Raw genomic sequence first — 12,446 nt, 5'->3', positions numbered from 1 at the left:
GTATGTACAGTTGTGCAATGTAGTTAACTGTTTATATGCAGAGGTGAATGGCTGGAGTATGGGGAACAGAGAGTGCTTACATATATGGTCTTATGTACAGCAGTGATCTGAACAGCGGGGGTGGAGTGGTTCAGTCTGTGCAAAATTAAAAAGCGATGCTAATTTGCACTGTAATGTTATTGTATAGCCATACTACTACATAAGTGAGGCTGTAAAGTGCATTACACACAAGGAACTGAAATTGTTATATAAAATAGATAATACTTAGATTCACGTATTCTTGTCGAGTTTTTCCTTAGGGTGGCCCCAGAGCGAAGGACATGTTATTACCAAAATCTACGGGTTTATCCTCCAAAGATCAAATGTAAGTATACACAGAGACTGTCTGAAAATGTGAGCTGTTATCCCCATTTTCAATTGATATCACGTCTTCCCCGCTCTGTAACGGCCAGCTTTTCACTCTGCCTTCCAGTGTGGATGGATCAGGTATAAACACTTTTGATTTATAACTGGGGTCGTCTTACAAACCAGCTCTAACAGACCATAAATCGGCCATTAGTCAACGCGATGACATGCTAAATATTAGCAACATCAACACTTGTTAGCATCACTGAAACCTACCACCCCCCCCAGCTTGAATCACACACAAACGTCTTTCCCAGTTCCTTTAGTTTTCATTAGCTTGATGAACTTTTATTTAGTTTGTAAGCCCATGATTTGACAGTTTGGAAAGCTATGATATCACAGTTTTACTTACAGTGCACTTATTCCCATCAATGGAATTACAGCCTCTGTGATGGATATTTTAAGTAGACAGGTTCAGTCTTTATGTTGTCATTATAAGTTTTTATTTCATTTTAGTTAAAAAAGGTTTGAAATTAGCAACAGTCCGAGAGCTAAATACAATACATAACTGACCATGGAACCTTTATGAAGTTTAAAAAAAAAAAAAAAAAACAAGAAAGTAAAAAAAAAAAGGAAAAGTTTTATTTTTATCTGGCAAGAGGCATATTCCCTAAGTGAAGGCCAGTACAAGCTTCTACTTGCTAACTGGAATTTACACCTGTTTAAGTCATGAGGTTTCAAGCTGATAAGGATTTTAAATCATACATTCATAGTACGATTACAGTCTGGGCTTCCCCAGCATTCTTTCACTTCTCAGAGAGCTGACCAAACATGATGCTGGCCTGAAGAGAAATGCTGCAGTTCTTGATGTGAGATATTGCATTGAAGCACATACTGTAGGCCGCCAGCAGGGAAACATGCCGGACAAGAGAGGACAAATTTAGCTCCAACGCACCAGCGCTGATGCAGCAGTATGAACACATGCTAGCACAATACTAACAGAAATAATGCAAGAAGCTGGACAATTAAATTCACCTCCCAACTAGCAGCTCTTAACCAGCTGGTATCAAAAAACTCATCAGTCACATGCTTCACCAAAATCAGAATTTGAGTAGCAGCTAAAATTAACTGATACTCTATTTACTTTTCCATGTTCAGCATCAGGGCTGTGACTGTATGCGGAGTTACCAGACGTAGTTCTGACATGTTACAACTATGCCCGCTAGAGGGATAAACCTGGTCTGATCCGGTCAACTGGCACGTGTTGAGGTTCAGTGTACGCTCACTGGATGAGTGAATGGCTGGCTGGATAACTCTAAGTGATACAGCTGTATTACAGAGATCTCCACTGAGTCCTAAATCTGGTTTAATCTGCTACGTATCTGCCTGAGCACACTACCAACTGACTGACAGACTTCTGAGTAGCTTACTGACAGGCTGGTTGGTTTAATGACAGTTAATGACAGCAACACAACCGCCCTGTCTCGGCTCTATGGATGCTTCTTGGATAGCATTTCTAGGTGGGAAGTTGTAACACTATCATAATAGGCTACTTTCACATCACACAAGTTGACTGGTCATAACAAGAAAAGCACAGGTGTCACATTAATGATGGCTCGATTCAATTAAGTCCCCCAATGAGTCATGCACTCATGACCTTGGAACTGCTAAAACTTACATGAAATGCAATCTTTATCAATTTTTTTAAATCAACCAGTTGTTTTCCTACAAGTACATGTCAAAATCAAAACGATTTATAAGAGCTGGACAGTACTGCTGCCATTACTGCACTGACAGCAAACATACACTCCTAAGTATTAAGTCTGGTGTCACGCTACAGTTTTTTTACTGTCAAAAAATCCATGAAAAGACCAAAACCAACAACATGCTGTTTCTCAATACCTCTCAACAGTTCACAAATATGTCGTTTCATGTTTTAAAAAGCCTTAGTAATTTCTTAAAGCAGCTGGCTGTATAGTTTGTAGCAAACATTGCTCAAACAGGAGGCAACAGTGCATTTGTTAGGGACTATTTTCAGCAGGGTATTAATACACATTTGGTGCTCTAGTGTGTATTTCCAGCAGCAGGATGGTGTATGTGGAATTGAGTCAAAATAACCGTGTGTGTGTGTGTGTGTGTGTGTGTGTGTGTGTGTGTGTGTGTGTGTGTGTGTGTGTGTGTGTGTGTGTGTGTGTGTGGTAATGAAGGAGCATGTCACCCAGTGCATCAGTGTGGCTCTTTTGTCAGTGCTACTGACAGTCCGTACCATAAAAGTACTGAAATTCAACACCCAGCCCTAATTATGATCAGGCAGGATGTGTGTGTGTCTGCCGCAACAGTGAGGGAGAAGTACTTTGCATTCAACATCTCCACGTTGAGAATGTTATCCAAACCAAACTCAGGGGCGTTAAGAAACAGTTTACATCCAACATTGGCAACATTTTGGGCCACTAGCACGGTTGTATAGTTTTTTATATTGTTTTCATGGAATGTAAACAAGCTTCAGCTGTTCTTGATGTATGGTGGCTGTAGTTGCTGCAGTAATGATAAACAGAAAGCACTATATATTGAAAATATGTAGTGATGGAGTCTCGTATTATATCATATACACAATGTAATCACAACATCGTTAATCACATTTCAATCTGAGGACATTTTTTTTTAAAGTTACTGAGGAAGCAAGAAGAAAGCAACCGTAAATGACACAGCACTGACATCTCATCTCACTGTTGGGGTATTTTACTGAGTAACTGTCTGACTGATCCCCTGGTTGGACTGATGGCTGTCTGACTGGCTGGTCTCTCAGCTCCTTTAGCACAGTGGTTCCCAAACTGACATCCCAGGACCTCCAGGGTTAAGAGACAAGCAGCTGGGTCTGATCTGACCTTCCTGTGATGGCTGCTGCTTAAATAAGAACACACATAATTATTTTCTCTCAAAGACCCCTCTAGATATTCATCCCAACAGCTGTGCTCATGTCAATTAGTACATCCCTCCTTCACAGTAGTCAGTGTCAAGGCAACAGTCCCAGCAGGAGGCCATGACATCAGATGGCTACAGTGCATAACATGTAATTACAGTGTTACAGGTCTCAATCCTTAATCACATTTCAGTCTGGCTGCAAAACAATAAAACTGACCAAATGTAAAAGCCATGATGTCACCATGTTGTGATTTTTCCAGCAGCTCCAGTGGAGTCAGAGAAATGAACAAGTTTCAGTGATCTAAAATACAAGATCCATCAGTCCCTCAGAAGCAAAGAGTGAGGCGTCCTTGTCTCTGTCTTCCAGTCTCAAAGTAGAAGTAAACCCTGCTCTGATGTACAGAATGATAACATCAATAATAAAGCAATCTGCTGGATCACTGAGCCGACTGATTGGTTCATCAATCACAGGATGCAACCAATCACACCTGTTCCTCTCCGGTGCAAGCTTATCCCACAAAGACAAGATGGAGGGGCAAACTGCTGAGCATCAAAGGCGCCGGAATGACAAAGTGTCAATATGTGCTGTATTTTACAACAGCTTACAATGACATTTTACCTTTTTCTAAGTGTGGTTCCTGAGTTGTATTCCATTCACACGCTCTCAAGCACAATGCAGAACAGTACAGATGAAAGCAACAAACTTGCATCAAACCGTTTCAAAATCATACTGTAAAGTGAAACTGTTGGCTGGTTTTGAACAAAAGTAAACTGCAGACTCATGTGACAAACATCTTACTGCAAGAGGAACCTACAGTTATGAGGTATTGGTTATGCAACCCAGGTCTATGTGCTTAATTCCTGTCTGTGTGTGTGTGTGTGTGTGTATGTGTGTGTGCGTGTGTGTGTGTGTGTGTGTGTGTGTGTGTGTGTGTCTGAAAAAGTGAACACTGAGGCATTGCCTTTTCACAGTGTAGCCATAATTTCCAACATTTCAATGCAGTATATTTTGTATTTGTTGTATTGTTATGTTATTTGTACTAACCCTGTTTCCCACACACGTTCCCAGGTAAATACACGTATGATATAAAAAAATTTTTTATCATTATCTGTACATTAAAATTACCTTGTAGTTTTTTATGAGTAAATTTCTTCTGTCACATCTATTTGCCAACAAACTGTCTACACTGATGCCAAGTCACACCATTAAGCCACTATCAATACATATACACAATACACTAACAAAAATATCGGTCTAAAGTCTTGTGTCCCACTTAAAGATTGACTTAAGTTTCTAGCAAGAAAATTGAATGTTTTTCCCCTTTGGAAACATGCCCACCTTGTGAAGCGTTTCACATCTTAAAAGTGTCTTTATCCAGAAAACAGACATTCATAGGTTCTCTTGCATTTAGGAAAATAGAGTGCCTATTGTAATTCATTCCACACTGGTGAAGTCTTTCTTATACCATTGGGCTACTTCAGCACTGCAAATTACTTAGACCCAGTTGGTGACAAGGTTTGTTATACTGAGAGGTAATTGACTGTGTTAATCAGCTCAAAAGAGTACCAGCACAGCCCTTTTCTGAGCTGTGAAAACCTCTGGTGATTAATCAATAACAAAAATTATTGATCTTCTGTTCAATCCATTTCAAAACACTGGCGAATTACAAGTGCCAATAAATCAGCGTATGTTGGTGTGTGCATGTTGGTCAATCCATGTGTGTCCATTTATCCCTGAAGAGGAGGAAAGGATGACGCTACTGGTGTCGTTATAAATAGCTTTTGCTGTGTGCACACACACAAACACACACAGGGTATTTCAAAGTCCCTGCATGCCACATAGCTGGGTAATCCCGTGGCTGTCTCAGCTTGTTCAACCTGTTCTACGGAGAAACTACAGACGCACTGAAGCCACACAATGACAGATGCTACAACGCACAGATTTGATCCGTCTGATCTCAGACCTTTGGTTTCCCAGACAAGAATTAAGACTAGTCCTAGACTCAACTAAGGACATTGCTCAATGGACTTCTGCACTGAATTTTGTTTAGTCCGGGAATAAGTTTAACTGTTGTCTGGAAAATGAGCTCTGCAGCTCTTCTGACAAAATCATGAAATATACAAACAAGGAAATGCAGTTTTGTGTTCAACACTCACACCTTTCATAATGATAGAAATTACTTAGATATTTCACAAGGCTTCTCTCTATTTGTTATGGTTTGATTTGTTGTTTTGATGCAAGACAGTTTTAATTTTAATGTTCCCAAAAAGCACATCTTTGTTATTTGTGAAAATAAATGGTGGAGATGAAGAAGACCTGTTTTATAAATCAGGGCAAACAACAAAATAAGACCTTGTATTTGAAACAAGATAGGCAAATGTGCAATGACAAAATTAAAGTTAATCTTGGTTGAATGGATCTCTGTCTTTAAAATTTGTGAAAATTTCCATAACAGACAACTCTAATTCCTTTTAGAAGAGCTCATATTATGACATGCATCCTCAGTTTCACAGTTGTTAAAGTAGAGTGTAAACAGAAAACAAGAGTTAAGATTACAACCTAAACAGGTTCTGAAGGACTCCAGGTACGGAAAGTTCCAGTTTACCCTGCCATGGTTGAGAAGAGCTAAGTATTTGTAGTATTTCATTCATTCAGCCATAGTTTGGATACAGAAGTCATATGACTTACATGTAGCTTGTTAATTGCACAGGGTTTGGTAGACCGTCTGCAACTAGATAAATATTTTGGCAGAGGGTGCAACATAAAGCAAGAACTGATCCAGACTTCACTTTGTTCTGCTCTTTTTCAGCTTCCCTAGCTTGAGGAACAGCAACTGCATCTTTCTATCCATAGTCCCTTGAGTTTAGGGAACATTTCCTGTCCTTAACTGGGATTACGTGCTACTTTCCAAGTACAGCATTGGATATGTCTACAACTCCAATGCTCCAGAGTTTGACAGTTACCTCTAAACATGCATAATGTGAACGCACCCTTAAACTAACTGAATTTGTTTAGGTCTGAGCGGAGTTCACACTCGGGAGAAAAACCTGCTCCAGGTTGTTATCATGTAAAAGAGCGTGTGTATTTGTGACAGCACTGGTAGCACAGGTAAACATCCAACTGGGTAGATTTCCACCCCATGCATCTGAAATCCTGGTGGTAAGCCAATTCCGTGGGGAATCTACAGTAATCAAAATCACATTGTCATCATCATCTTCTCTTACCTTGCCAGTCTTGTGGTCGAACCAAACCAGGGCATGATTCCTGGACAGAACCTTGCAGTCAAAGGTGGCATTGTTCTGGGCCGGGCGACACCGAGCCACCGACCTGCCAATCTTGACTGGCTCATCCAGGTACACATGCCGCTCCTGGAATGGATGCGAGTTGGGTCGGCAGGCGAACACAGCCAGCGCTGAAGGCATTGATTTTGGCTTGAGAGTATTACTCCAACCAGACACGAGGGACAAGTTTTCTTGATCCAGAGTGGCAGCCTTCTATTGCAATCCCCAATGAATAACCTACAATATATGTGGCCTGTATGTAGGCAGAATTGTTCGTCCTTTGAGCTTTTAGGCACTAACTTATAAACATTGTCCACTGTACACAGCCCGGGCTGTACCGCTTTCCCACTTTGTTTCAACAAGACTCTCCTGTGTTTGAAAAAAATGAAAATAAAAAACAAACCAACAGGTATAAAAAAGACAAGACATTCCCTTCACTGACTGTCCACCAAAGCTACATAACGAAACCTATATCTGACAGCAGGCACTATGTACAGACCAGGGTGCCATGTGTCAAGACATACATGACTGAGTATAGCACTGACAGCCTGGCAAACAGCCTTTCACGTCCATCAAACTCTTCCAGCACTGAAGTAGGTGAGGGAAGCCAGTCAGCCACTGCAGACTTGATCTTTAGTCCCCCAAGACTGCAAGGGCTCACGTCAATAATTGTGACTGTTGATCAAGTGCCTTGTCAGTTCAGGAAACTATCTGATGTCTATCAGGAGCAGTTAACTAAATTATAGCGCGCTCTCTAGCTGGGTTAAGTCTTGTCTTGCAGCAAGCTAACAACAGGCACACTCCCCGATGTGCTACACGCCAGTCGGTTTACACACGTTTGACGTTCAGTAATGTGTCATCTGTAATCTTTTTTGTCATTTACAGCTTGTCATAATCTGAGTGACCTTGTTGCCCTGATACAGGGAACCTTAGCTAGCTACCTAACGTTACCACTCCCTCCAGAGTACACCTATAAGATTGCTAACGACACCTAGCAAGACTGAAAACCAAAACACCCCTGAGTTGTAATACATTAACGGTCAATTAAAGGTCCGCCAACTAAAGCAGTTCAGTGCCCACTCTCCGTCTGAATTAGTTAGTGCAGAGGCTTCAAACACTCAGCCGGGATGAACCGGGGATTAGCTGGTCTTCTTGTGCAACTAAAATGCTAATTGGCTAGCTCGCTAGTGGACAGGCGAAGCGCTAACTGTCGGCCAACGTTTTCTGGCGTTGTACCAGCAAGCTAGGCTAGGCTAGGCTAGGCTAGTGAGTGCTGACAAACTTATCATCTAGGTCCTCAAATGTTTTCTCCCCACCCTTCTCGACCAGTTCGCTTACCGAGTGGGGGCGAAATGCCATCCCTGTCTCCTGGAGCAAATAAAGCAACAAGCTAGCCCGTGGTTTGGCTACTACGGAGCCCTGCAAGCGACTGTTAGCATGAAGGGGTTTGCTGCCGAACAGCTAGCCGGCTAACTGACAGTCAGGGCAGAAACAGACGCGGAAAAATCAGGGGAGTTTCTTGACTGCGGCTCCTCACGCATCACACCAGCCCGATTATCATCCAGGAAAAAGCTCTGTACAAGCCACACGTCGCGCTGTCGTCGTTTATCTCAGTCCAGGTAGTGTTTGCTGTGGCGGTTTTGAGTTATAGCCGTCGCCTTCCTTCAGTTTTCTGGAAGGAATCTAGAAGAAGTTGTCCTCCTCCGCAAGTCCCAGCCGCCATACTGTAACTAGAGAGCAGACAGGCGTGGTGCGTTCACGGCCCCAATCACATCAACTCTATTTACCGCTCACAACATTAAAGCGACTGACTCTGAAAAAAAACTAATCTTAATTTTTGATTAAAATATGTACTGTTAATTTCGGCTTTTTGACGAATGAAAACGTTTTTGAATTATAATAATGACAGTGACGTAAACTGTCGTAAAAATAACTGGCAACAATTTTGATAACTGATTAATAGTTTAAGTAAACTCAGCATCCTTGGGTTTTTGACTGTTGGTCGGGAGAAAAAAAGGCAATTTGAATATTATTTGAGGTTCAGGGAATAATGAGGACATTTCCCACTATTTTCTGATATTTTTTAGACTAAACAATCAGTAAATTATTAAAGAAAATAACTCCTCATGATTTAGAATAATGCATAATGAAAATAATTTTTGCTTGCAGCCTGGCAGTACTCTTAGAAACAGCCAAAATATAAAGCAAGGAAGGTCTTAAACTAGATTTTAACATCGGGTCTCCCGACCACGACAAGATTACAAGATGGAGGGTGGAATTGGATGGATATAATGTACTTCAGTGGTGCAAATTCTTTAACAAATTTTCAGTTCATCAAATTGTGTAGAACGAAATGGTATGGCGTAAAATCCTGTGTGTCTGCACGAGGGTCCATGCAATACAATTAATATAGTAACTGAAAATATAACAGATTTTGGTCTATAGTCAACAATATATAGAATGGCCAATAGGCCTGTATCATGGACAACCAGTAACAGTAAATTATGCACACTTTAGCTTTTCTTAGAGCAACAAAAAATGTAAAGTTTGTATTTCAATGTATAATTGGATATATTACAAATGTCAAAGCACTGCAATATTACAGAAACGTTACTGTGATTTTTCAAAATAAACAAAAGTAGGCTAAATGATACAATCACAAAAAAAGATTATTATTTATTTACTCCCAGCCTAAACCAGACTGGTGATCACAGAGTGAAGATTTCCCCCCAGGATGACAATAAAAGAACACTTTTTATCCTGTATTTTCAGCTGTATGGTATAAAGTCAACAACAAACCAACAAAAACATATTGGTTTTTCAATTGGGATACAACAACCCTGTGATTTTGATTATTGTTTGGTTTCAAAGAAAAGGGCATTTGGGGAGTTGGGGCTCCTGCCTTAAACTCAGCAAGTATGTTTAAACTGGTTTTCTATCAGCTGCCTGTTGTTGTTTTACATTACCTTTCAGTAGACCACATTCTTAAAACCACCAATGTAACTTTTCAGTATCACTTGCAGTATATTGAACACAGAATGAGAATCAGTTCCATCTTAAGGTTTTATCCAGGTGACTTGATTTAAAGACTGGGACAGCAGGGTGGTGTGGGGTGACATGGGAAGGGTTCAAATTCTGCTTATGACTCCAGAAACGTCCCTGCTGTGTTCTGGTGAACTGACAGCTGAGACCAAATCAATGCTGGATGAGACAATAGAATAGTTAAGTAGGAGAGGATAAAACACCACAAGGCATTAGAGCTGTTCATTTTGTTTAATGCTGTCATCACTTAACAGGAGAAATGACAAAAAAAACATTCATAATTTAAAGTCAGTGTTCGCAGTTTTGTCTGTCTATGCAAAGTGTTCTCAGCCTTTGTGCCTATCAGGTGGCTGAACAATCCAAAAATATGTGGTAAGATTTTGAAATGAATAAAAAATAAGGATTGTGGCCTTAAATAGCTGAACTGTGACCAATCTATTAAACTGTGGAAGGGATAAAAAGTTATCTTCAAGTTTTATTATACATTGATCGATAGCTACATTTGAAAGAATTGACCCTTATGTTAAAGGTTTTTCACAAAATGGAGTTTTAAGTCTCAGATGGTTGCTATAGCGCCCCCATTTGGAAAACTGATCACATAGTTTAGATGAGACTGGATCTCATTAGATTAGGTAAATATAGCTTTAAAAATAAATAAAGTTTTTATAGTAGTATTTACACCTGTACATTTGTACAAATCATACAATGTATTTGATTTTTAACTCAAACTCACTGGCAAATAATCACCATTTTATTTAGTCCCATAACACAACACTTACTATGAAAACCGAAATGTTTGTATATAAATGTGTGTAGTCCTGCTAGAGGTCTTGGCAGGTCTGAGAAACCTGAAGGTTGATGCGGGATTCATTTCAGGATTATCAGTCTGTTCCAAATATACCAGAGTGTAGGACAAGACAAGGACTAAGGGACTAACACAGACTGTCAACATCAACCACCGAGCTGTAAACTACACCAGACCTGTACAGTGTTATGATATGTTGGTTGTCTTTGTTCCAGAATCAGAAAGTCTCCCAACTTTACTGTAACCTATAGTCCAGGTCATGGTCATGGTCATGGTCATGGTAGATCTTGGTGCTAGTCCCTGCAGTCTTGCCCAGCCCTCCTGCAGATTCAACTAGGGACCAGCTGTCACTGCATTAACAGTCTGACTATTATTTGAGATTTAACAGCATCTTACTGTGTTTAGCTTCTTAGCCCAGTTTGACCCTGTTAACACTTTTCAGTCATTTTATAAATGCTGCGGTTTGTTCAATGTTATTTTGTTTGCTGATCTTACTGTTGCTATTTATCTCAGCTTCACGTGAAACACTTTGTAACATTACTTTTGAGTGCATCATTAATTTTATTAGTTCAGCAATAAAGATATTTTGCATTTTAAAGTTTAATGATGCAAAAACCAGTTATGTCTTATTGAATACTTTATTTGATCTATTATTTATTTTAACTATTAAGGGGCAAGTCTGACTTTTTTCAGCTGCAACTAATTAATTTCCACATTAAAGCTAATTAGACAACTGTGAAACTCCAGCTGAAGATCATGTGATATGATCTAATTCTCATTTGTTCATCAATTTGGTTGTTTATCTGTTTAGTATGTGATTATTTCTGCACAAAATATTTTATTTATATATGTGTTTTTACTCTATGTAAAATATTACTGTCATTTGTATCATTTCTTCTATAATTAAATACTGTTTATCTCATAGGACCAGGGTATAAAAAACAACAAAAACTATAAACATCCAAAGATAATGTATGGAATCAGTTTAGTAGTAGTTAGCATTATATTTAGTATTATATTATTCTAATACAGTATTAGTCATTTTGCATACTATTGTTACATTTATGGTAAACAGATCTGATTGATTTGTGCACTCAGACGATGAAAGCATTGTTTCTCTTCTATCTGCTTACCTGTAGTTAGATGGATTTGTGTCACAACTTGGGCGAACAGTGGGTGTCCCCCTTCCATCTGTGAGCACCCCCACTCTGTTAAATCCATCTGCTTTCTCAGTGATGGAGCTATTAAAGGATTTAGATCAAGCTGATTTACTGCCTTGCTCCTGACTCAAACTCAGAGTCGGGCTGAATAAGTAATTCCCTCAGTGATGTGAGTTTTACCCGGAGTTCAGGATGTGAAGGGGAACAGATCCAGCAGGATGGACTGATGTTGCTTCCAGAAGCAGGTGCAAATATGAATAACTTTGAAAATTACAAGTATTTGGGCCCAAACAGTCTGTGACGAAACACAAGGTTACTTTACGATAAATATATTTTAACTTCACTTAAAAGTTTTGCGATTTCTTTCTAATCGTTGTTTATAGTTCTGATGAAATGTAGTTGGACCAAAACAAGACAAAACAGAAGAAAAAAATTTTAAATAAAGGTCAACCTACTACCTCTTTTCAGTGCTCTCAACTGTATCTCACAGGCTTCTTCACTGGATGGGGATTGAGCAAAGCAGATAAATTTTTACTTAAGAAGTCAAAATTGTCATTCACTCAGCATATAGCAGGCGCATGTTTTGCAAATTTTTGAATTTTGACTTAAGCTTTTGGCTACTATCTTAAAACCAGCACTATGTACCTAATAATTTTGATCAAGAAAGCCAAATCTACAATCTCAACATTTTGACTATATATCTCATTATTTTTTATCAGGAAAGCCAACATTTTGATTTACTAGCTCGAAACTACTTAAATATCTCACAATTCTAAACATTATGGCTTCATATGTCAGTATCTTGTTTAAATAAGTCAAAATTATGGTTGCTATAATTTTGAATGAAAGTGTCAACATTTTGATGTGTAGTCTCATAATGTTAATTTGAG

At 39.3% G+C, this 12,446-nt stretch overlaps 1 protein-coding gene across 10 annotated transcripts in view; it reads right to left on the bottom strand.

Annotated features, from left to right (window-relative positions):
- Positions 1-8,299, bottom strand: part of slmapa (sarcolemma associated protein a) — a 57,024-nt gene extending 48,725 nt beyond the window's left edge. For 6 of the 10 annotated variants that reach the window (XM_056392286.1, XM_056392279.1, XM_056392312.1 and 3 more), the window contains exon 1: positions 6,493-8,299. In XM_056392286.1, the coding sequence (XP_056248261.1) occupies positions 6,493-6,690 (198 nt within the window). In that variant the 5' untranslated portion in view covers positions 6,691-8,299. The remainder of the gene's footprint in view (positions 1-6,492) is intronic. The other 4 variants (XM_056392359.1, XM_056392319.1, XM_056392336.1 and 1 more) reach the window with 1 other exon arrangement.
- Between the last annotated feature and the right edge of the window lie 4,147 nt (positions 8,300-12,446).

Source organism: Seriola aureovittata, chromosome 2 (genome assembly GCF_021018895.1).
Source record: "Seriola aureovittata isolate HTS-2021-v1 ecotype China chromosome 2, ASM2101889v1, whole genome shotgun sequence".
In the NCBI taxonomy this organism is placed as follows: domain Eukaryota; kingdom Metazoa; phylum Chordata; class Actinopteri; order Carangiformes; family Carangidae; genus Seriola; species Seriola aureovittata.
The sequence above is the reverse complement of the archived record's forward strand: the minus strand, read 5'-3'. Positions and strand labels throughout refer to the sequence as shown.